The sequence below is a fragment of the Lynx rufus genome, unplaced genomic scaffold (assembly GCF_022079265.1).
Source record: "Lynx rufus isolate CCGP_SWC_20201006 ecotype Redwood Valley unplaced genomic scaffold, mLynRuf1.p SCAF_26, whole genome shotgun sequence".
Taxonomy (NCBI): Eukaryota; Metazoa; Chordata; class Mammalia; order Carnivora; family Felidae; genus Lynx; species Lynx rufus.
In genome coordinates this window covers 7,332,980-7,356,457 of record NW_025814841.1, presented here as the reverse complement: position 1 = coordinate 7,356,457, position 23,478 = coordinate 7,332,980, and the positions used below count along the sequence as shown (strand labels likewise).

The 23,478-nt window shown below is 37.1% G+C and overlaps 1 protein-coding gene across 2 annotated transcripts in view; it reads left to right on the top strand.

Moving 5' to 3' along the window:
* Nucleotides 1-23,478, top strand: part of VPS13B (vacuolar protein sorting 13 homolog B) — an 806,197-nt gene that overhangs the window by 628,521 nt on the left and 154,198 nt on the right. For both annotated transcript variants that reach the window (XM_047088880.1, XM_047088879.1), the window contains exon 36: nt 14,525-14,920. In XM_047088880.1, the coding sequence (XP_046944836.1) occupies nt 14,525-14,920 (396 nt within the window). The remainder of the gene's footprint in view (nt 1-14,524; nt 14,921-23,478) is intronic.

Sequence of the window (23,478 nt, the reverse complement as noted above, 5' to 3'; positions counted from 1 at the left end):
TTTCAAAAAGGAGCTGATTTTCTCAGTGAGAGGAGTTTTTCACAATGCATACATATATCAAATCATCACAATGTACACTTGAAATATATTACAATTTCATTTGTCGTTGCTACTTTAATAAAGCTGAGGGGAAAATGAATTATTTTTCTAGCATATTCCAATGGCGGCCAATTAGTTATTGCTTGGTATTCTTAAGTCATTATTTTTAATAATACTCACACTATCTTATCTTTGGAAGTGGGAGCCTCTAGAAATTGGCTTCTTCATGTTTTTAATCTTCCCTCACTGTGGAATCCTTGTTCCCTTATCTCAAAACAAGATTTGGCTGTTCCCAAAAGGCAGCTCTGCTGTCTCCAACCAAGGATGAGTACGTGCCATCACTGAGAAAAGCAAAATAAAAATAAAAAAAGAACACGGACGCCAAAAGAGCAAAGACTGCCAGAATTATTAGAGCAGTAGAATGTGCTTAGCCCTTTTTGATGCCTATTTAGAGGGAAAGAAGTTCATTTAGATAAGTTGAGTTCAATGCATTCATTTTAGAAAACCAGTACAATTCCCCTATAATCAAAGCATTTTGGGGGAGATACAATATAGTCAAAAACTCAGTGTGTGATCATAAGAATGTGTGCATGAGTAATAATAGTAGTGATGATGCTCACGTGCCGGTTGTACTCACCATGAGCTGCTGCTGGCTGACCCAGTCAAGAACACGTGTCAGTCCATGTGTCTGGGCAGCACGTGTGACTGCTTGTTTGTACCCAGTTCCACTTGATATACTGTTGTTAATTGAAGCACTCACATCTGCCACCATTGAGGTCTTCACACTTCACACCTTCAGTAAAAACACATTGATCTCATTGTCATGGGCAACTTTCCAGGTTTGCCAGCTCTCACACCTGTGAATACTCAGTCTCCACTGTCCGTTATCATCAGGAATACATTTACGTGGACACTGTCACAAAAATCTCAATTTGAACTGCTGAATAAGAGAAAAAAATGTACTATGACCTAATAATAAAAAAATATTTTTTATTAGAGATGCTATAATGCATAAAATGAAGCTTGATTATAGATTTGTTCTGTGTTTTGCATTTACCTCTCTAAAATGGCACGGGGGCACCATCATCCCTGTGCCTATATGTAGCCACCACCCTATGTGCACTGACTGTTTTTTTAGCAAGGCTTGCTTGTCTAAAAAAAAAATACATATATTTATATCTTTTACAAATAAAATTCCAAAGGAAGAAACACTTAACAAAGAGGTTTTCTTCCATAAATGTTATGATTTGGGTATAACAAGACATATTGAATCCATTGGGTTTTTGGTAATAGATTTCAAAATACATCATAAATGTAAGTAATATGATGACTAATGGGTCAAGTAAAGTTGGAACATTTTAAATGAGAAAATAGCTGGAACAGTTTTCAGGAAACTTTTCCAGTTGATGTTTGGTCCCCCACAAGGTGTGTATTAACATAAACTTAGGGGAATCACCTCTGGGGCTTGAATTTGCTCTCTGATTTCATTACTACAATATGATTCTTTTCCTTTCACTATTAAGTCATCTCCTAGGGTGATAGGAACATAAAATAAGTGTAATTTATTTGTATTTGTCTAATCTCCTTTTAACTCAATAGTCATCTCATCATTCTGTTTCCTGGTAGCTGTTCAGAAAGTTTTGAAAGGTAATTAGAATCTAATAATTGACAGGCATGGGTTTACTTGGTAACTTAAAGATATGGAATGTGTTCTGGGGATGGTGAGAAATTATATCTGGCAGAGAAATAGATGACTCAACTGGGAGATTCTCTGTTACTGCATATTCTTAAAACCTAAACTTTGAAAGTAATCTATTTATTAAAATTCAATGAGGATTATGAAAAAATTCTCAACCTTTTTAAAACAATCTGGTAATAATTCGAATAAAATCCACCTTAACAATCTATGCCTGGTTCTTTATCCAGGTATATTTCCAGTTCTCATAAAACATTATTCTATATAGTTTCTGCTATGTCTCTGTTGAATAAAACTTTTCTAGTCCATTTTTATTAATGTTTTCATCTTAATGGTGAAGTTAATGCGTTTCATCAATTTTTAAGTATAAATACCAGAAAATATATTGCTCAGTTTTTATTTTTATTTTTTTATGTTTAAACATGCCAGACTTTTTTGTTGCATAATTGTTCACATTTATAAAAATAATCTTCCTGTCATTATGAGACTGAAAATATTTACATTAAAGGCGCTAATTTTCTTCCCCCAAAAAGTGACTGCTAGTTCAAAGATGTGAAAGTTTTAGAGGCACTGCATAATAAATGTAACAATACAAATTTGTTAAATTTGTCACATTTTTATATTTTTTTCATTTTTCTTTTTAATGTAATTTATTATCAAATTGGCTAACGTACAGTATGTAAAGTGTGCTCTTGGTTTTAGGGATAGATTCCCATGATTCATCGCTTACATACAACACCCAGTGCTCATCCCAGCGAGTGCTCTCCTCAGTGCCTATCACCCATTTCCCCCTCTCCCTCACCCAACCCCCCATCAACCCTCAGCGTGTTCTCTGTATTTAAGAGTCTCATGGTTTGCCTCCCTCCCTCTCTGTTTGTAACTATTTTTTCCCCTTCCCTTCCCCCATGGTCTTCTGTTCAGTTTCTCAAGATCCACATGAGTGAAAACATGATATCTGTCTTTCTCTGACTGACTTCTTTCACTCAGCATAATACCTTCCAGTTCCATCCATGTTGCTGCAAAGGGCATGATTTCATTCTTCCTCGTTGCCAAGTAGTATTCCATTGTATATATGAACCACATCTTTATCCATTCATCAGTTGATGGACATTTAGGCTCTTGCCATAATTTGGCTATTGTTGAAAGCGCTGCTATAAACATTGGGGTACAAGTGCCCCTATGAATCAGCACTCCTGTATCCTTTGGATAAATTCCTAGTAGTGCTATTGCTGGGTCATAGGGTATTTCTATTTTTAATTTTTTGAGGAACCTCCACTCTGTTTCCCAGAGCGGCTGTATCAGTTTGCATTCCCACCAACAGTGCAAGAGCGTTCCCATTTCTTCGCATCCTTGCCAGCATCTGTTATTTCCTGAGTTGTTAATTTTAGCCACTCTGACCAGTGTGAAGTGGTATCTCAGTGTGGTTTTGATTTGTATTTCCCTGATGATGAGCAATGTTGAGCATCTTTTCATGTGTCTGTTGGCCATCTGGATGTCTTCTCTGGAAAAGTGTCTATTCATGCCCTCTGCCCATTTCTTCACTGGATTATTTGTTTTTCGGGTGTTGAGTTTGGTAAGTTCTTTATGGATTCTGGATATTAACCCTTTATCTGATATGTCATTCACAAATATCTTTTTCCATTCTGTCAGTTGCCTTTTAGTTTTGTTGGTTGTTTCCTTTGCGGTGCAGAAGCTTTTTATCTTGATGAGATCCCAATAGTTCATTTTTCTTTTAATTCCCTTGCCTTTGGAGATGTGCGAGCAAGAAATTGCTGCGGCCAAGGTCAAAGAGGTTGCCTGCTTTCTCCTCTGGGGGTTTGATGGTTTCCTATCTCACATTTAGGTCTTTAATCCATTTTGATTTTATTTTTGTGTATGGTATAAGAAGTAGTCTAGTTTCATTCTTCTGCATGATGTTATCCAGTTCTCCCAGCACCATTTGCTAAAGAGATGGTCTTTTTTCCATTGGATACTCTCTCCTGCTTTGTCAAAGATCAGTTGGCCATACATTTGTAGGTCCATTTCTGGCTTCCCTATTCTATTCCATTGGTGTATGTGTCTGTTTTTTTGTGCCAATACCATACTGTCTTGATGATTACAGCTTTGTAGTAGAGGCTAAAGTGATGCCTCCAGCTTTGGTTTTCTTTTGCAATATTACTTTGGCTATTCGGGGTCTTTTGTGGTTCCATACAAATTTTAGGATTGTTTGTTCTAGCTTTGAGAAGAATGCCAGTGCAATTTTGATTGGGATTGCATTGAAAGTGTAGATTGCTTTGGGTAGTATTGACATTTTAATAGTATTTGTTCTTCCAATCCATGAGCATGGAATGTTTTTCCATTTCTTTGTGTCTTCTTCAGTTTCCTTCATAAGTTTTCTATAGTTTTCAGCATATAGATCTTTTATATCTTCGGTTAGGTTTATTCCTAAATATTTTATGGTTCTTGGTGCAACTGTAAATGGGACCAATTTCTTAATTTCTCTTTCTGTTGCTTCATTATTGGTGTATAGAAAGGCAACCAACTTGTGAACACTGATTTTGTACCCTGCAACTTTGCCGAATTCATGTATCAGTTCTAGCAGCATTTTGGTGGAGTCTTTCAGGTTTTGTATGTAGAGTATCATGTCGTCGGTGAAAAGTGCAGTTTGACTTCTTCTTTGCCAATTTTGATGCCTTTTATTTCATTTTGTTGTCTGATTGCTGATGCTAGGACTTCCAACACTATGTTAAACCACAGTGGTTAGAGTGGACATCCATGTCGTGTTCCTGATCTCAGTTTGTCACATTTTTAGATGTGACAGTAGCTTCATGATTTTACTTGAAGGATTCATACGTGTTGATGGACTTTACACAACAGTAAAGGGCACTGTATCATGGTGCGTGCTTCCTGTCTCTTGGTGGAGCTGGTACTTTTGAAAGCAATACCTGGTATTACAGGATAGCCTCATTTCAGCCCTGCTTTGGGGGCTCTTGGCTTTCTAGGATTGTCCAGCTTGCCCTAATGGGACTGCCCAGCCCCCTGTTTACACATAGATCTAGCTCTAGGGGAACAGGGACGAGGAACTGTGCATCCCAGTGGGGGACACCATGCACAGAGGTTGCACTGCATGCAAGCAAACATAAAAGAAAAATTTTAAGGTAAATTACTTAAATGTTTTAAATATCAATTTGTTTCTTATAAAAAAGTTAACAATAGCTGTCTTGTGCTATGTATATATAGCTCTACTAGAGTTTTAAACTTTATGAAAGCTTTCATCAGCTACTGTTCAGTAATTGAGAGATTGTACTCCTAAGTTTAAGATCACCCAAATGAAGTTTTGATGCATACATCTCAGTTTTGACATGACCCCACAGGAAGGATAAATCAAGTGACCAGAGTATCCAAATAAGAAGCCCTCCTTGACCAATCTGCTGGTCTGAGAAAGGGTGTTCCAGAAACCAACACCACAGAAAATTAACATTAAAAATTCACATTTCAAATTCATGAAATAAATATAAGAAATTTAAGTAATTAAACTTTCAAAATATGTTTAAAATAATTCTGTAGCATTTACGCTTCTAAAGTTATTCAAGTTTAAAATCACACTGACACTCTTGGGACAAACTGTATGAGAGAGGGAGATCCAAGATACTGGTTCAGAACGTCTTTTTCCTAGGATTCGTTGAGTCCTGATTAATTGTTATGTGTAACTAGTAACCTAATAGAGATTCATGACTTTTAAAGATAGGAGAAGACAAGAAACTGTGAATCATTATGTATTTTCCATCTTCATTTCAAGCTGCTAGATTTGTATTGAATAAATATTATGGGCTGTCCTCCATGTTGCTTTTGGAAATGGATCTTTCTGATTTCAGGCTATTCAAAGAAGAAGTTATATTTGGTAAAATAAGGTCAATTATGTGCGTCAAATAGATTCATACTTGAAATTCACCAATTTGATTAGATTTTAGTACACATTTCTTTATCTGAATTTTCAGCATTTGAACTTTACTGACAAAAATAAACCTTTTAAAATATGTTTTATAATATAAGCCAAGTCCTATGAAAGAATATATTCACTCTTGTGAATGAAACTGCTTTAGGTAGCACCAAAGTGACCTGTGCTTTTGAGTTTTGCTGGCTTAACTGACTCTAGTCTAGCTGTTAAAACGCCTAATTTTCATGTGCCACATTTGGTATTAGTAAGATCAGGAACTGTCCTGCGTCTTCCCTAACATTTAGAAGTTGTATTCCATCTTTTTCACTTTCTGTAGAAGGGCCACCTGTAATCTCACCATTAAAGGTATGAGAGCTTTCTACTTAGTACCTGGTTGGAGGGGTCATGGAGAGGTTTAGGAAAGCAAACCTAAAAAGCTAACCTAGTACACGTTTGCTTAACGCTTAGGCCTAAAGTAGGTTTCTGCTACATATAAGAGCCATGGACATACTCAAGCCGTTTGGCATTTTGAGAAACACACGTGAGACTAAAAAATAATGCAATGGAGTGGAAAAAAAATATTCTATCATGCACATGACAAAGGCATTGAAATAACATTGTGTTTTATTTTTTTTAATTAATATGCAATAAAACTGCATACACAGATTTGCGTAACTGCTACCACAGTCAGGGTATAGAACAGTTCCATCATCCAAAACAACACCTTTCATGGCATTTCTTCATAATCACACCCTCCCCCAAACCCTAATCTGTGATAACTACTGTCCTCCATCACTTTAAGGGGTTTTGTTTGTTTGTTTTGCCTTTTTGAGAATGTCCTACAAATGGAATCCTGTAGCATGTAGCCTTTTCAGACTGGCTTCTTTCACTTTCACTTGAGGCTCAACCAAGATGTTGCATGTAACAATAGCATATTCCTTTTTATTGCTGAGTAGCATTCACTATGTGGGGGTCCTATAGTTTAACAATTCATCCATTGAATGACATCTAAGTTGTTTCCCATTTTGGTGATTATGAATAGAACTACTTTAAACATTTGTGTGTAAGTTGTGTGAACATAAGTTTTCATTCCTTTATGATAAATACCTACGTGTGAGATTGCTAGGTCATATAAATTTTATATGAAACTGCTAAAATGTTTTCCGGAGTGGATGTGTCCTTTGGCACTCCCACCAGCAATGCAGGAGAATTCCACTAGCTCCAGCTTCTCTACAGCACTCTATATTGTCAGTATTTTTTTTATTTTAGTCATTCTAAACTTAATTTATACTTTTCTAATGACTAATGATGTTGGACATCTTTGTATGTGCTTATCTGCCATTCATGCAACCTCTTTGGTGAAGTGTCAATTCAGACCTTGTGCCAATTGTAAAATTAGGCTGTTTGTTCCTTATTATTGAATTTTGAAAGTTCTTTATTATATTCTGGATACAAATCTATTGTCAGATAAGCAACTTTCTCCCAGTACATAGCTTGTTCTTTTTAGTCTCTAAATAAAAACTTTTTACAGAGCAAAAGTTCTTAGCAGTGAAGTCCAATTTATAATTTTTTTTAATGAATATAATTTTTTTAGTACTGTATATAAGAACCTTGCCTAACTCAAGGACTGGGAAGATTTTTCTCCTATGTTTTCATCTAAAAACTTAATTTAATTTTATATTTTGTATTTAGATCCATGATGTGTGATCCATTTTGAGTTAATTTTGTATATGGTATAAAATCGGGTTCAGGCCCTTCCCCCCCCCCCCCGCCCCCGCATGTGGATGTCCAGCACCGTTTTTTAATAAAACTATTCTACTTCGTTGAATTGCCTTTGTACCTTTTCCAAAAATCATTTGACATTTTTTTGGACTCTATTTTTGTTTTCTTCCACTGATATATGTGTATATCCCTTCTCCAAGACTATACTGTCTTGATCACAGTGGCTTCATGCTAAGTCTTAAAATGTTGTAAGTCCTCCAATATTACTCTTCTTTTTCAAAAGTGTTTTTGGTATTCTAGTTACTTTGCTCTCCTGTATAAATTTTATAATCAGCTTTTCTGTATATGAATAAGTACTAATGAGACTTTGATTGGAATTGTTTCAAATCTATAAATCAGTTGGGAGAAGATTGACATCTTTACTATGTTGAGTCTTCCAGTCCATGAATATATATACAGTATGTGTCTCTATTTACTTAAATCTTTCTTGGTATTTCATTACCATTTTGTAGTGTTCAGCATATAGATACTGTATGTATTTTATTAGATTCATACTTAAGTACTTATTTTATTTAGAACTATAATAAATGTAATTTTTAAAAAAAAAATTATTCCAACCTCACATAGCTACTTTGTAGAAACTGAATTGGTTTTTATGTGGTAATCTTGTATTCTAAAATCTTGCCAAATTCACTTATAAATTCTAGGAATTTTTTCTATATATTCCATGGAGTTTTCTACGTGAACAATCATGTCATCTGTGGAGACATTTTTTCCCTTCCAATCTTTATTTTTATTTTTCTTTCTTGCCTTATTGCTCTTGGGTAGGATGTTTAATATTATGTTGAGTATAAGTAGTAAAAATGGATATCCTTGCCTTGTTTCTGATCTTAGGGGAAAAGCATTTGACCCTTCATGACTAAATATGATTTTAGCTGTAGGTTTTCACCTATGAACTTTATCAGATTAAGGAAGTTCCCCTCTACTGATAGTTTCTTAAGAGTTCTTATAAATGGATATTGAATTTTTCAAAACATTTTCCGTATCATCTTTTTGCTTTTTGGTTTTAACTGTTAACATTACTACTTTGTTGTGGGTTTTTTTAATGGTTATTTATTTTTGAAAGAAAGAGAGGGAGACAGAGGATCCAAGCAGCCTCCGTGCTGTCAGTGCAGCCTGATGTGGGGTTCAGACTCATGAACTGTGAGACCATGGCCTGAACCAAAGTTGGCTGCTCAACCGACTGAGCCATCCAGTTGCCCCAACATCATTACTTTGATTTTCTAATATTGAGCCAACCATGTACTCTTAGCATAAACCCTCTTGGTCATGGTATGTTATTAGTTTTATGTATTGCTGGATGTGATTCCTAACTTTTTTTTTTTTTTTTGAGAATTTTTATGTCTCTGTTCTTAAGGTTAGTTTTACTGTCTTTGTCTGGCTTTGGTATCAGTAATGATGGTTTCATAAAAATGAATTGAGTAGTGTTCTCTCCTCTTCTGTTTTCTGTGGCACAAGAAAATGAAGAAAACAAAGATTAAAAAAAAGGATTTTCATAGACCCTCTTGCGAGCACTAAGAATTCTCTTCTCACTTCCTAAAGCCAGAAACAGGATTTCTCCTAGTATTCCCTCTCTCCACACCTCACGCTCACTTTGGACTACCTTGAGTCCAGGCTGGGGGATACAGGAAGAAAAATTACAAACTCATTTCTATTTTGATGGTATTTTCCAATCTAGTCATCTTTTCCAGTCTTCCTGTTAGCATTTACTTTACAGCATCCTCAAATCGCTACTCTGTGTAAGTTTTATAACTGCATTCTCTCCAGCTTCTGGATCTGCTTAGAGTGAGAGGGACAGGATTCTATCTTTCCTGGAATCCTTAAATAATTTTTAAAGAAAGGGAACTGGCAACTAATGAAGAACAAGGTATGTTAGATATTTTTGCTTTGAGAGAAAAGATAAAAAAGAAGCCGAGGCAAACATTCCTAGGCCTTGAAACTTAATTTATACTCCCATTAGAAACTGGAAATGTTGTGTAACTAAATATACATGTGGAATTTGTGTTACTTTGCTGTTAATGGATAATAAATTAACTACAAATGTGGTGGCATGCAGCAACATAAATTTATTATCTCATAATCCTGTAGGTCAGAAGTCCATGTGGGTTCTGCTGGATTCTCTGCTCAGAATGTCACAGGGCTAAAATCAAGATGTCAGTTGGACTGGGCTTTAATCTGGGAGCTCCAGAGAAGAAACTCATTCTAGTTGTTCACATAATCTGGTTCCTTGTGGTTGTAGGATTGAGGTACCTAATTACTTGTTAGCTGTCGGCCAGGGTTTCCCTCAATTCTAGGGCCGCTCATTCCTTTTCACCTGACCCCCATCATCCTCAAAGCAGCAATGACATATAATAGAGCCCTTCTCATGCTTCAAATCTCTCTGACTTCCCTTTCTGCCTCCTTCATATATAGGGTTTATATATTAAAGGGTTTATATATCTAGGCCTACCAGATAATTTCTGTGTTTTAAATTCAACTGAGCTAGTCTTTTTATCACAAGTATAAAATCCCTTCACAGCACAACCATACCTAAAGTAGTGTTTGATTTAATAACCCGGGGAGAGACATCTTGGGCAGGGGAGTCATCTTTAGAATTCTGCCTACCACAGAACCAGATTAGAATGTTTGGCAGTGCTCCAGCATGATTAGACCAAACGTACTTCGTGCTGAGTGGAAGGCCCAGTGTTACATATTAATGATGAAAAGTAGGCACTCGAGGAACTTCTTCACTGGTGGAAGATATAATCTCATAAAAAGATACTTGTGCAAGGCTAGGTTTGTGGATCAACTTTTTGCAGAAAATGCTGAGCGCTATCCTGAAGATTAGGCATTAGGCAGAGAAAGAGTACAGTAGACAAAGGACCAATCTGAGCAAAGGCCTAGTGATATAACATAGCAGGAGCTGGAGGAAGTGGGCTTTATAAACTCTGTGATATTTCTGGAACCTTAATGTGCAAGGGGGAGAATGGCTGCAGATAAACAAAGGCAGGGATTTTTTTTTTTTTTTCCATTCTAAGGAGCGTGGTCTTTTATACCATAGGTAAAGAAGAACCCTTAAAGAGTTTTAAACAGGAGTGAGCCAATTAGGATCACATTTGAAACAAATCATTTGGAAATTACTCTGGAGACTGGATTAACAGGAATTGTCTAGACAGATCATTTAGGCGGCTTTATAATAGCTGAACAATATCAAAGCCATGGAGGGGAAAAAAAATGGGGAGTGGCTGGAATGCTGGAGAGAAGGAGATTGGTTTCAAGCAATATTTTGGAAGTTGAACTTAATCATTGAGTAGATTTGGACCAGGAAAAGAGGACATGAAATGAGTCAAAAAGTCCGATTTCTGATTTGAGCCACTTGGTAGATTATAGAGCCGTTAACTGCAACAAGGAATATAGCACGCCCAAGAGGAGTTAATGGATTGTTTTGGATAAAAGGATGAGACTATGGGAGTTCAGTAGAAAGGAAAGATTCATTCATTTTTTCCTTCATTATATCATTAAATACACATTTAGTACTCACTGTGGACTGGACAGTAGTGTAGACACTCAGAATATTAAGATGTAGGACAGCCCTTACTCTCCAGGAGCTCACAGTTCACTGGACTGTGACAGATACATAAGAAGGTAACTATAAAAATAATATAAACAGGTGCCTGATGAGCCACGATGCACAGGGTATTCTGGAAGCATTGCGTGAGCAGCATCTTACTTGGCCACAGGGGTCAAGAAGGATTTCCTGGAGGAAGTGACTCAAGGACTAAGTCCCAAAGGATAAGTTAAGGTAATAACCACAGATGTAAACAGTCACTGGGACCACAGTAGGATCCATATCAAGGTAGTAGCCAGCAACTCATACATAGCATTCCACCAGTGACTTGACAGTCTACAGACAGGGAAAATAGATCCCTTAGGCTTTGCAGTTGGTTTAGGTGGATATTGGGCAACTTCCTGAATGGATCACTAAATTGTGTCTAGAGCTGCAGAAAGAACAATTCAGACCCTTCGCTTAGGTTGTGCATATTACGAATCCAGACAAAAGCAGATAGCTTCTGGCCCCAACACTTGAGTCTTCTTTCTGCTATAGCTTTGTTTTGGTTTCCCGTTGGTGCTTTCATCTATTAAGATTGTCCTCTTGGGGCGCCTGGGTGGCGCAGTCGGTTGAGCGTCCGACTTCAGCCAGGTTACGATCTTGCGGTCCGTGAGTTCGAGCCCCGCGTCAGGCTCTGGGCTGATGGCTCGGAGCCTGGAGCCTGTTTCCGATTCTGTGTCTCCCTCTCTCTCTGCCCCTCCCCCGTTCATGCTCTGTCTCTCTGTCCCAAAAATAAATAAAAAACGTTGAAAAAAAATTTAAAAAAAAAAAAAAAAAAAAAAGATTGTCCTCTTTTTCATTGTGGCAAAAGGTAGTATTATTTTCTGTGAGGCCATGGAATTTGGAAGCCCATGTAAAGGGTGGGTAGGCAGAGCAAATAAATGTATGGGTCATTCGAACCATCCAGTTTTCCTAAAGTATTTACCCACCAGCTTCTTTCAGTACCCCCATACCTACAAATCTAAAATAATGCCTTTCAACAAGCGGTGCTGGTATAACCGGAAACTCCCAAGTAGAAGGAAGAAGTTGAACCCCTACCTCACACAGTACTGAAAAGTTAATGCAAGGACAATCACAGGCCTAAATGTAAGAGGTAAAACTAAAAAACTTGTAAAATAAAACGTAAGTGTCAGTCTTCATGACATTGGGTTAGCAATGGTTTCTTGATAGGACCCTGAAAGCATAATAAAAATAATAAATTGAAATTCACAAAAATTAAAGTCTTCTGTGCTACAGATGATAGCATCAAAAAAACTGAAAAAAATCCACAGAATGGGAGAAAATATTTGCAAATCCTCTATTTGATAGGGACTTGTATCCAGAATATACAAAGAACTCGTATAATTCAATAATAAAAAGACAACCCAATTTTGAAATGAGCAAAACATGTGAATAAACATTTCTCCAAGAATATATACAAATGGCCAATAAGCATATGAAAAAGTGCTCAATATCATTCAGTATTAGAGAAATACAGATCAGAATCACAATGGGCTACCACTATATACCCACTAAGATGACTGTAACCAAATATAACCCAGAAATCCCACTCCTAGGTAGATACCTAAGAGAATTGAAAATATGATCACATAAAAATTTGTATGTGAATGTTCACAGCAGCATTATTTATAATAGCCAAAAAGTAGAAACAACTCAAGTGTCCATTAACTGATAGTGGATGAACAAAATGGGGTCTATCCATATGATGGAGTATTATTCAGTTACAAAAAGGAATAAAGTACTAATACATATTTCAACATTAACGAACCTTAAAACCTTTTGCTATGCTAACTGACAGAAACCAGACCCACAAGGCAAGACGTTATATAATTCCGTTTATATGAAATGTCCAGAATAGGCAAATCTATGGCGACAGAAGTTAGATTAGTGGTTGCCTGAAGCTGGAGGTGGGGGATGGGTGAGAGGGACTGCTAAGTGGGCTGGGATTATTTTGTGTGTGGTGATGATAATGTTCTGGAAGTAGACAGGCAATAATTGCACACTCCTGTGAGTTTACTAAGAAACCATTGAATTGTTCACTCTAGGTAAACTGTATGGTGTGTGAGTTAACATGTCAATAGGAGGTGAAAAAATGATTCATTTAAGTTAGGGTGTTATTTCTATTTAAAAAAAATAGGGGAGCAGGGGACATTTTAGTATTGCAAAGGGCGAGTTAGATATCTGATCCTTTCCAGTGGACACCTAATTAGAAGCAGGACTCTCAGAGTTTTGCTGGGCCTGATTAAAAGAAACACATGGGAAGGCACACTTAAAAAGGATGGCACCCTGAGGGAACCTGGGTGGCCAGGAGAAAACTGTAAGCTGAGGAAGGTGAGAAGAGGTCCTCCTTATGAAGAAAAGTATAGAAATTAACTTGATCTGCTTAACGATCTTGCCAGTAGCTTCATCTGGGTTTATATCTTGTATTACATCCCCAGTCTCCAGTGAAAAGAACACTTGTTAGGTTAAGTCAAGCTCACACATAGGCAAGACACAACGTGCCAGGCACTATGTATAATGATGTATGATGTGTTCTGCCTTCACGGTGCTTATAGTCTTATGTCTTGACTGATAACGAAAACAGAAGTAAGAAGAAAGCAAAAACAGAAAATTAAAGCTAGTTAGTTTTAATATGAGGTAACTAAGCAGCAAATAAGGACAACATCTAGTGTATGGTACATATAAAATGGACTGTAGGGTTTAGGAGATCTCAGTCTACACTTGCTTCATTCGATGGGGTGTTTAAATTTTTTAGAATGCAGAATGTAGGGAAAGATGTAAAGGGACTCTTCTGGTTTGCAGCAGGTCACAAAGGGGAAACAAACTTTTTCTGCATATACTCAATCAGAGAAGGAAAGGCTACTTCAGTTAGTTGTGTTTTTTTTTTTAATGTTTATTTTTGAGAGAGACAGAGACGGGGGAGGGAAGAGAGGCAAAGAGAGAAGGAGACAGAGAATCCAAAACAGGCTCCAGGCTTTGGGCTGTCAGTACAGAGCCTGATGCGGGGCTCCAACTCATGAACCATGAGATCATGACCTGAGCTGAAGTTGGACACTTAACCTACTGAGCTTCTCAGGCGCTCCTGGACAGATATTTTTTAATACTGATATTTGTGTCAAGCATTGTGCCAGTTACTAGGAGGTGTCCTTTTGCCTTGGAAGAAAGAACACCAGTTCCAGTAACAAACTGAAATAGCTGATTAATTTTGCCTCAGAGTGAGAGGGCAGAAGCAGATGTCCATGGGTGGCCTTCAGTCTATCAGGAACAGTCACATGGACTGAAACAGGAAGGTAGGCATGTAAGTAGTCCCGGCAAAGTGTTCCTTTGAGTAACTACATGGAAAGAATAGTTAAGTGATGAGTAAAAGAATGATAACATCTGGCATCCTAATGAGTCTGCTGTGCAAGTGCAGGGAAACTTAAATAGGAGCTTGCCAGGGAAGGAAGGGCTTATATTCAATGACAGAACTTCAACAATTTTCTTATCTTTTTTAATTCTGTAGCAGATATCAACTTGGATATATCAAAGCCTTTGAAAGCCAACCTGAGTTTTACCAAGCTGGATCAGATAAACCATTTTTTAAAGAAGATAAGAAGTGTACACAGCAAAGAGACCTCAGCCCCATTGGACACCATGTTGAATAAGGATGAGTTTCCAGCCTCCAAGTGTTACCGTGGAAAGTTGTCTAAACCTAAAGTTCATGGTGTTGGAGCACAAAAGATTCCATTTCAAGAAAACCTGTGGAGAACTATTTCTTGCTTTCAAAAAATCACTGTCCATACTACTCAGATTGTGATCTCCATGGAAACTGTTCCCCATCCTAATAAACCATGCCTGTTAGCATCTTTATCAACCCTCAGTGGAAGCCTTAATGTCAAAGCAGCACAAAAAGTACCTGGTAAGTCACAGAAAGGGGGAGAGGGGAATGATAATATGATTTGTTAACATCTGAAAGTGCATAATTTTGAAGATTCATAGAGGTTAAAAGTTTGAAGGACCACTACAAATAGAGACATTTCTGGTCTGTGACCTTATTTTAACAGATAATTTTATAACAAATCCTTCGAACCTAAATATTTTAACACCCTGAATTAAAGTTGTATCTGTCTCTTCAGGCATATTCCTACAAAGGCCTACAAAACCAAAGCCATCCATTTCTAAATTTCTTTTTACCTAGAATAGTGGTAATAGAACACAGGTAAAAAGAAATAGTGGTAATGGAACAGTGGCGTATCAGGTTTTGTTAACCCTTAGATCAGTGGTTCCCAAAGTGTGGTCTCAGAACCAACAGCATCAGCATCACCTGGGAACCTGTTAGAAATGCCGGTGTTCAGACCCTACCCCCGACCTACTGAATCAAAAACCCTGGGCATGGAGCCCAGAAACCTATTCCAAAAGCTCTACAGGTGATTCTGATGGACTGTGTTAGGTCACTGGTCACACTTTATTTAAAAAGAGAAGAATTGTTCTGGTGGCAGGTGTGCTGCACAAAGCGTAGTAATAGAAACCAAGGCTCAACTTTGCAAGGACAATACCATTGATGGTGCCAGCAATACCTGGCAGAGAAAAGGCTGTGCTTCAGTGCCTCACCTAGCAAAGAGTGGCACGCAATCTGCAAACTGGATGTCGTTGATGGGTGGAGAGCTGAGGAATTAACGGGCAGTGACATCTACGTTTTCTTCTTTTGCTACCATGACTGAAGTGCTATGTGCTCTTTCACACTGAATCAAAAAGTGTAGGCAGAAGGAGTGGGAGGAGGGGAAGAGGAAAGACAAGGTACAGGTAGGAAGTAACACTTTTCAATCACAGAACCTGCTAGCTACTGTGGGAGTTCGGGGCACAGTGCCAGAAATTTTACTTTGAAAGTAAAAGTAGCAAAAGGGAAACATTTTTTTCCACTTTAATTTGCAGGAAAGAATTGGGGCTAAAGGGGATAAAGTAAATCCTGAAACTATATGCAACTTAGTTGCTTCCTAAGAAGTAGTTAAGTGGCAGCTGGAGACTCACTGGAACTTAGTTCCACATAGCCATTTTGGGCACAGTAGTTTAAGAGATAAAGGGAAAGTTTTATGGTGGAGAAGTACAAATTTTAGGCCAAAAAGTAGATGATTTATTTCTTTCTCACCAGAAATATTTGTGACCAAGCCAGCTAAAAGCACTGTATTTTTTTATTGTCTTAAAAGTTAGAAATGAAAAATGTAAGGTCCATGGGACATGAACGACTGTGAAACACTGGAGGCTACAATGCCTGATTTATCCACAAATAAATTGCAAGCCAGACAAGGTTGGGCCCGTTCCCACGCCTTTCCAGTTGTACCTTAATCATAGCAGGGAAAGGTTAGCATTCAGACAGAGGAAAAGAATTTAAATGGACTATACTCAATTCTAGATCCTTTTCTGTTTTCATCCTCATTTCTTGTTTTATTCATTTTCTACTCATTTTACCCAGTTTTAATGGTGTTTGTCCTCAGTAAACATCTCTAAAATGTAGTTAAAATCCTCTCACTGACCTCTACAAGATAGTAGCCTCACTCTGCTTTTGTAACTTGTTTTTTCCCCCTCATACCAGAAAAACTACCTACCCCTATCCCTTTTACAATCATGGACTTCAATGTAGTTAAACACAGAATTAGAAACTATAGCTCCTACAAAGATATACTTTATACAAGTCTAACGTGTAATGTCCGACAAACGTTCTAAAGTAGTTACTTGTGTCAACAAATCAAATCAAATTGAAGTTAGCTATTTAACAGGAAAAATTTTATTATGAGAACATAACTAACACCAAATCTGTTTTCCCTACATTCTCCTCAATGTAGTGGCATGCTCAAACAGTTTAAGAAGATAACAAAGCCAGCAAAATAATAATTAATTACAATTAAATAAAATTGGGGTAAGTTCTAGTTATTGCTGATGGATGATTTCTGAGAAATTATAATTGAGAGACTATTACATATTTGTCAAAAATTGATTTTTTAGCTAAGCAAAACTTTTTAAGTCAAATATAATTTAAGCTTTGAACATTAATTTCATTATATTGAATATCTTAAAAATTCATGCTTTGCAACCTGGCTGAAATATACTCAAATCTGTGTTCAAGGTATATTTTTGATGAGTGGTAAAAAGTATCCCTCACAAAAAAAAAAAAATCCCCTTTTACCAGTAGTCCTATTTCTTTTCGTATTCTGCAAGCGACATCGTTCTGCACTGAACTAAACTTTTTTTATAGTGTATCTTTGAGCTCAACAGAGTTAATGTCAGAGTTTTATAGTTTGAATCTAATACAGAAATACTTAACTGTGTCTTTGATTTTACAGTTTATATAACTATTGTGACCATCTGCAGCAGCTGCACTTTTCACATTATTTGCTGAACCAAATTGAGCACAGTGACAAAAGTAGTCATCTCAGATGTACTATTAAACAGAGAAAGAAAAGGGAGCATTGCCTGGGTACAGTATAGCCATCTGCTGTACAGATGTTATTGTATAGAATGACTTAAGATAAAATAATTGTAGAAAATTTTCATTAAAACCTCAACAATTTGCACTTGTTTATGCGAATCTGCATAACTCCCCAATGAGACAACACACTTGGGGTTTCTTTGGTTCTCACTCACTTTCTCTTTGATCCTTTTTGATGTGCTGACTTTAATAAACACAGTCAAAAACACTGCAAAAACATCATGGAAAAAACTACAAAGGAACAATTATAGCAGCAGAAACTACTCTAATCCCTAACTTACGCAAGCTATTTTTAGTGAAATATTTTTTTTAACACTCTTTATGTGACAATGTTATATAAACAGGGTAAAATGGTCCTTTCCAGATGAGTTTTAATTTAGGAGCTGAAATAGACTTGTAATGCCAGAGGAATCTTATGTTCTAAGTAATATTTAGAGAAACACAATGGGGAATGTGTTATAGTCTGTAAGGTACAAAAAAAAATATTTGAGTTCATCTAATGATTGTATTTTTTATCATCTAAACCATCCTAAGTTTAGGAAAAGAGTATAGGGAAAGGGAATGATAAAAGCCTGACAGGGGAAAATTAATCTTCTTCCCAAGACATTGATAATAACACTTAAATCGAGAACCACTCTCGTGTTCATTTACTGGCTTTTGCAACAAAATATGTACAAATTATTTACTGAAATGTTTTCATCATTTGAAACAAAATGAAATGGTTAAATATTTTCAACTTAAAAAAAAAAAAAAAGGAAATCTACAAGTTTTTCTTAGCCTTCTGTCCTATCCTGTGACGCTAAACTATAAGAGTTTCAAGGGACTTGATTTTTTTCTTAATTCTACTCTGCAGATGCTGGTGTAACAGTGACTTAAAATAACCTAACCCATATTTCTGCTGGAGTACTTATGTTCTTCCATATGTCTTTGGTAAAAGGGCCCTAAAGTTCTGATTTTAGTAGATGTAACACTTAGATTTTTTTTTTAAGTTGGTATATAATATTGAAAAAAAAAATAACAGTGAATCTCATTTAGAGATTATATCTTATTTTCTGAAACATTTTAAGGCTGATAGTATTTCTTTTGCTATCCATTAAATCCGTCCCATTCTACAGTGTGTTCTTTTAAAAAATAATCCCCTTCCCCCTACCTACACACACAACACACAATCTTTTTGCCGTTTGAAGTATGTCATTTTGGAGAAACCATAAGTATATAGCTATAAATTGTGAATGTAGTGCTGCACTTTCCACAGGCCGGGTGGGGAGTGAGCTGCAGACTTTAGCTCCCCTTGTCAGAGTAAATTATGGCTCTATTAGGGCAGCACTCCTTAGATTTTGGCAAACAAGGGTACACAATTCAGGCTGTGAAATAGCTGTCCTTTAGGCTGCCTTGCTCTTGTTCAGGGACACTTGGATTAGCAACTTCCATGTAAATAAGGAAAAGGGAAATAGGGTATGAACAAGCTAGATGGCACAGAGGGTTGGGGGAAGAGCCTAAGTGAGGCCACCGTGGTTTGCATTTTAGTCTGAACTGGGGAAAAGTTGCAAGGATCCTCCTTCCATAGGCACTTAGGGGACTTTTCATCCACAGCAGAAAGCAATGAGTTGAACCCCTTTTGGTCGAAGAGCTGTAGTTCAAATAACTTTCACTACCCCAGTCTCTGCCATCCAGATGTACTGTCTTTGTGTATAAACAAGAGTAGAGAGGAAGAAAGCATAACCACATTATCTTTCACGTACACCAATGCCTCTTCTTTTGTTCACTGAATTCAGGACCAACCAAATGCAAAGAACCTAAAGTTCCTTTTTATGTATTGAAAAGTGAAACCCAGTCATTAATTGATACAAAGTGTAGTTCCAGCTTTTCATTCCATAGTTAACTGGATCTCCTGAGGAAAATCTCTTAAGGCATTGTCGTAGTGTTGGATGCTGCAGAAATGCAAGTAAGCCTAAGGGGAAATAAAACGTTAAATTAGATATGACTACCTAAAACAATATGTTGCAATAGCAAGCCATTTACAACACCCCAAAGACTTTTGTTACTTTTAGAAAGAAACAGCTTCTCTTTCCAATGCCTGAACAATAGGAAATTAATTCCTTGACAGTGAAAGTCAGAGGACAAACTTAGCTTTCAAGCCACCACTGAGGACTGAAGTAGGAGTACAGCTTGTAGACAGCTATACAAATCACTAACAAACCTTAATGAATATTGGGTGTGGGCATCAGGGTCCTGTCATTTTTGACACTATGTCCCAAGTAGCTTAAACCCAACACTCAAGGAAAGGTGGAGACCTCATTGGGTCTGTAACATCTGGGATTTTATTTGTCATTTTGGCATACCCCGCAAGCGCAAAAGAAAGAGTAAAAGGGGATTATCTTGACAATGAAATGAGTTACTGAATCTTGTGATAATGAAAAGCAGAAGAATTCTAATGCCTTTCTATAGTCCCTGAGGTAGAGGTGCGTTTATAGTTTTGCAGAAGTAAAACGTAGGCAGGCAGAACAGATGGCCTAGAGTCCCTGAAACATGACACCCCTCATCTCAGAACTGAGTACCACTATTAATCCTGGTCAGATTCCCTCTTATTACTTTATAACAAGGTTCAAAGTTGCTACTGATGAACTGGCGTATCCCTCTTGTTTTACTCTTAAATTACCTATATCGATTACTGATTTTTTTCAACAGTGATATTTTTCTGTATATACTGATGGACTATTGAGACATTCAAAAGAAGTAGAATAGGAAGTTCTAAAAATTGAACAAGAAATAAGTTAGCAAAAGTAAAATTCTCACAGATTTTTTTCAATATAATGTGTCATATTATTTCTCTAATATGGTGGGAAATAAAAACCCTGAATGTATAAGATACTCTCTTGGAGAATAATTCTCTCGTCCTCTTCTTAGAAATCACATGCAGTGGAGAAGAAATCCCACCATACAAATGTTATGTTCCTTGTCAGAATTGTTACCATAATGTATAATTAACTAGAGTTTAGGACAATCATAGGCAATATTAATATTGTTACCTTAGATCTTTTTTTCACACCCTCAAAGAGAGAGGTAAAAAATTAAGCATGTCTTTTGTTTTTTAAAAGAAAAAACCCACTGGGAGATAAATGTTGTTCAGATGTTTACCACGGTTACTTACTCTTTTGTTTAACCAAATTATATTAATGCAGTCTTCTAGGTCTTTCTCTTGGGATACTTAAATTTTTCTGTTTTAAAAGGTGTGTGGGTTTTTTGAAATGTCTTTTAGGTGATTATTGTTCTTCATGTACATTTTTTGTTTTAGTGCTATGTGGTTACTATAGCTGCTTTGGATTCCAGTGGGAAGCCTTTAAAATACATAGGAGAGTAACTTTAGAAATTAAGAAGATAACCACTGGGTTGAATTTCTAATGTGTTAAAAACCATCTAATAAGCAGCCACCTTAGGATGCTGAGCACTGCCATGTGCTGTGGTGTGATGAACATGATGTACCTGCCCAGCCTTTCGTAGAGGGAGATGAGCTCATCCCAGAGAGATAACCATCTCTGACTTTTTCTTCTGATTCATCATCGACCTGAACTCCATTTGAACCTTGTTAGACAAAAAACAAGCAGAATTCCTGGCCCAAACTATAAAATATAATTAAGCCCTTTTGAAATGATGTGTAAAAGAACATTGCTGTACCCCCACTTATAACCACTACCACCACCACAACCAATAAAGTTAAATCAAGCACTGCCTGTAATGGATTAAAATAATAAATGTTCCTGGATTTCAGTGTTTGAAGTACTTGAAGAAAACAGGCTCCCAGCAACCCGGGTAGCTGAATGCAGGAGAGACATTTATTAATGACGAGTTCAAGGATTTGGCCTGTTTAAGATCATTACTTTGTGTTTACTGTGTGTTACACATCTTTTATATTTTTACGCAGCCCACATGTGTCCACATGCAATAATGAAAGCTTTTTTTCCAACAAAAGAATTGTTAATTGTGTAAATGTGGTTCTCTTGGGGAATGTGAAGTCTTCCTAGGACTCTGCTCCTTCTAATGAGAAATCCAGTACAATTATACTCTTCCAAGTATATCCACCTTCAGTCCTGTCTCGAGCTAAATTGGTCTATTTCTTCTATTGTTTTTAGTTACCAAATTCCAAACTTAATCTAGACAACTAGAAAACCGTTGGCCTTAGGTTATATATTTTACAATTGTGTCCCATTGCAGTGGACTTTTTGTATCTTAAGTACTATAGAAAAAAAATCCTTTTTATTTCTTCTCCAAAGAGTTTTAACAAAGGTACGGTAAAGAATGATTCTCTAACTGTTAAAAACTGAGAACAAACTGAGGGTTGATGGGGGGTGGGAGGGAGGGGCGGGTGGGTGATGGGTATTGAGGAGGGCACCTTTTGGGATGAGCACTGGGTGTTGTATGGAAACCAATTTGTCAATAAACTTCATATAAAAAAAAATGTAATTGCAATAAAATAAACGGATATTCTATGGTTCCTAGGAATGCTGAAAATCAAAAAAAAAAAAAATAAACATTAAAAGTTTAAAAACATAAAAAAAAAAAAAAGAATGATTCTCTAGTTTTAGATACATTTTGAGATAACAAAAATGCTATCAGTTGACATAAAGATATCTCACTGCAAAGTGCTTTTAGAGAAGAAAGTTTCCAGTCTTAGCTGGTAATTAAGCCTGGAGATCTTAATAGCTTCTCCTCTGTATCCTAATGATAGCCCCTTATAGGTCACTATTAGGTGAAATGGACAAGAACTGTCACAACCCTCAGTGTTAGGACTGTGGAAAAAGATTAGCATTAATCTCTTTCCCCCACTCCACTGAATCTGTGACAGCATTTACTTTTGCCTGTGGTTACAGCAAATTGCCCTCTCATCCACATAAGCCATGAGTAGGCTATTTGCTAGGAAAGTTTCTGGCAAAGCAACCTCGTCAGTGATGAGTGACTAAGGACACATCTTAGATGTTCTTTTGCTCTCTGGCTGGGCTTCTCTGGACCTGTAGGCTATGTTGGCATAACATACTGAGGCCGTGAAAGACAGCTAAGGACAGGAAAAAGCATTTATTCACAACCCTATTGCCAGTTGGAAAAATGAAATTACTAAGAGCTAACTAATAGCAGTAGTTTTTATAGAGCAACCTGGTGCTGGAAGGAGGCAGACAGAATCTGAATCCTAGCCCTGCTACTTACTGGCAGTTGATCGTGGTAAAAGTTACAACACAGCTCATTTCCAAAACGAAGGCAAAAATACTTAATTCACAGGCCTCTTGAAAGGATTAGGTGAAATAATTAACTCAGAGTACCCTACACATTTCTTGGCACAAATTTATTTAATTCCTCTATAAATGTTGGGGTTTTTTGTATCTTCTTTCCCTTCCTTCTCCCCATACCACAGGAATACTAAAGTCATAGATCATGAAATGTATTAGTTTAAAATTATATTAAAGATCATCCTTTTTTTTTTAAATGTTTATTTACTTTTAAGAGAGAGAGAGTTCCAGCAGGGGAAGGTCAGGGACAGAGGGAGACAGAGAATCTGAAGCAGGCTCCAGGCTCTGAGCTGTCAGCACAGAGCCTGACACGGGGCTCAAACTCAGGAGCTGTGAGATCATGACCTGAGCTGAAGTTGGATGCTCAACCGACTGAGCCACCCAGGCACCCCAAAGATCATTCTTTTCTTTATCAAGAACCCTCTTTTCCCTTTTCTCTCATAGACCTCATGATCCAAACACATTGCATTTAGGATTAGATAGCTCACGTAACTGTATCAACTTGATATGACTGTAACCAAAAAGAAAAATTTTCGTACATTCCCGAGCCTGTTTTAGATAGATCCAGGATTTCTTTCGGGCCCTTTGAAATACTGAAAATACCTCATGAACCCCCATTACTATGTGGAACTCCCTCAGAGTCAAAGAACCCTGGGTTGAGGCCCACTGAGCTAGTCCTAACTCCCTCCTTGAGTTAAGGGTGAAAGATTAAGT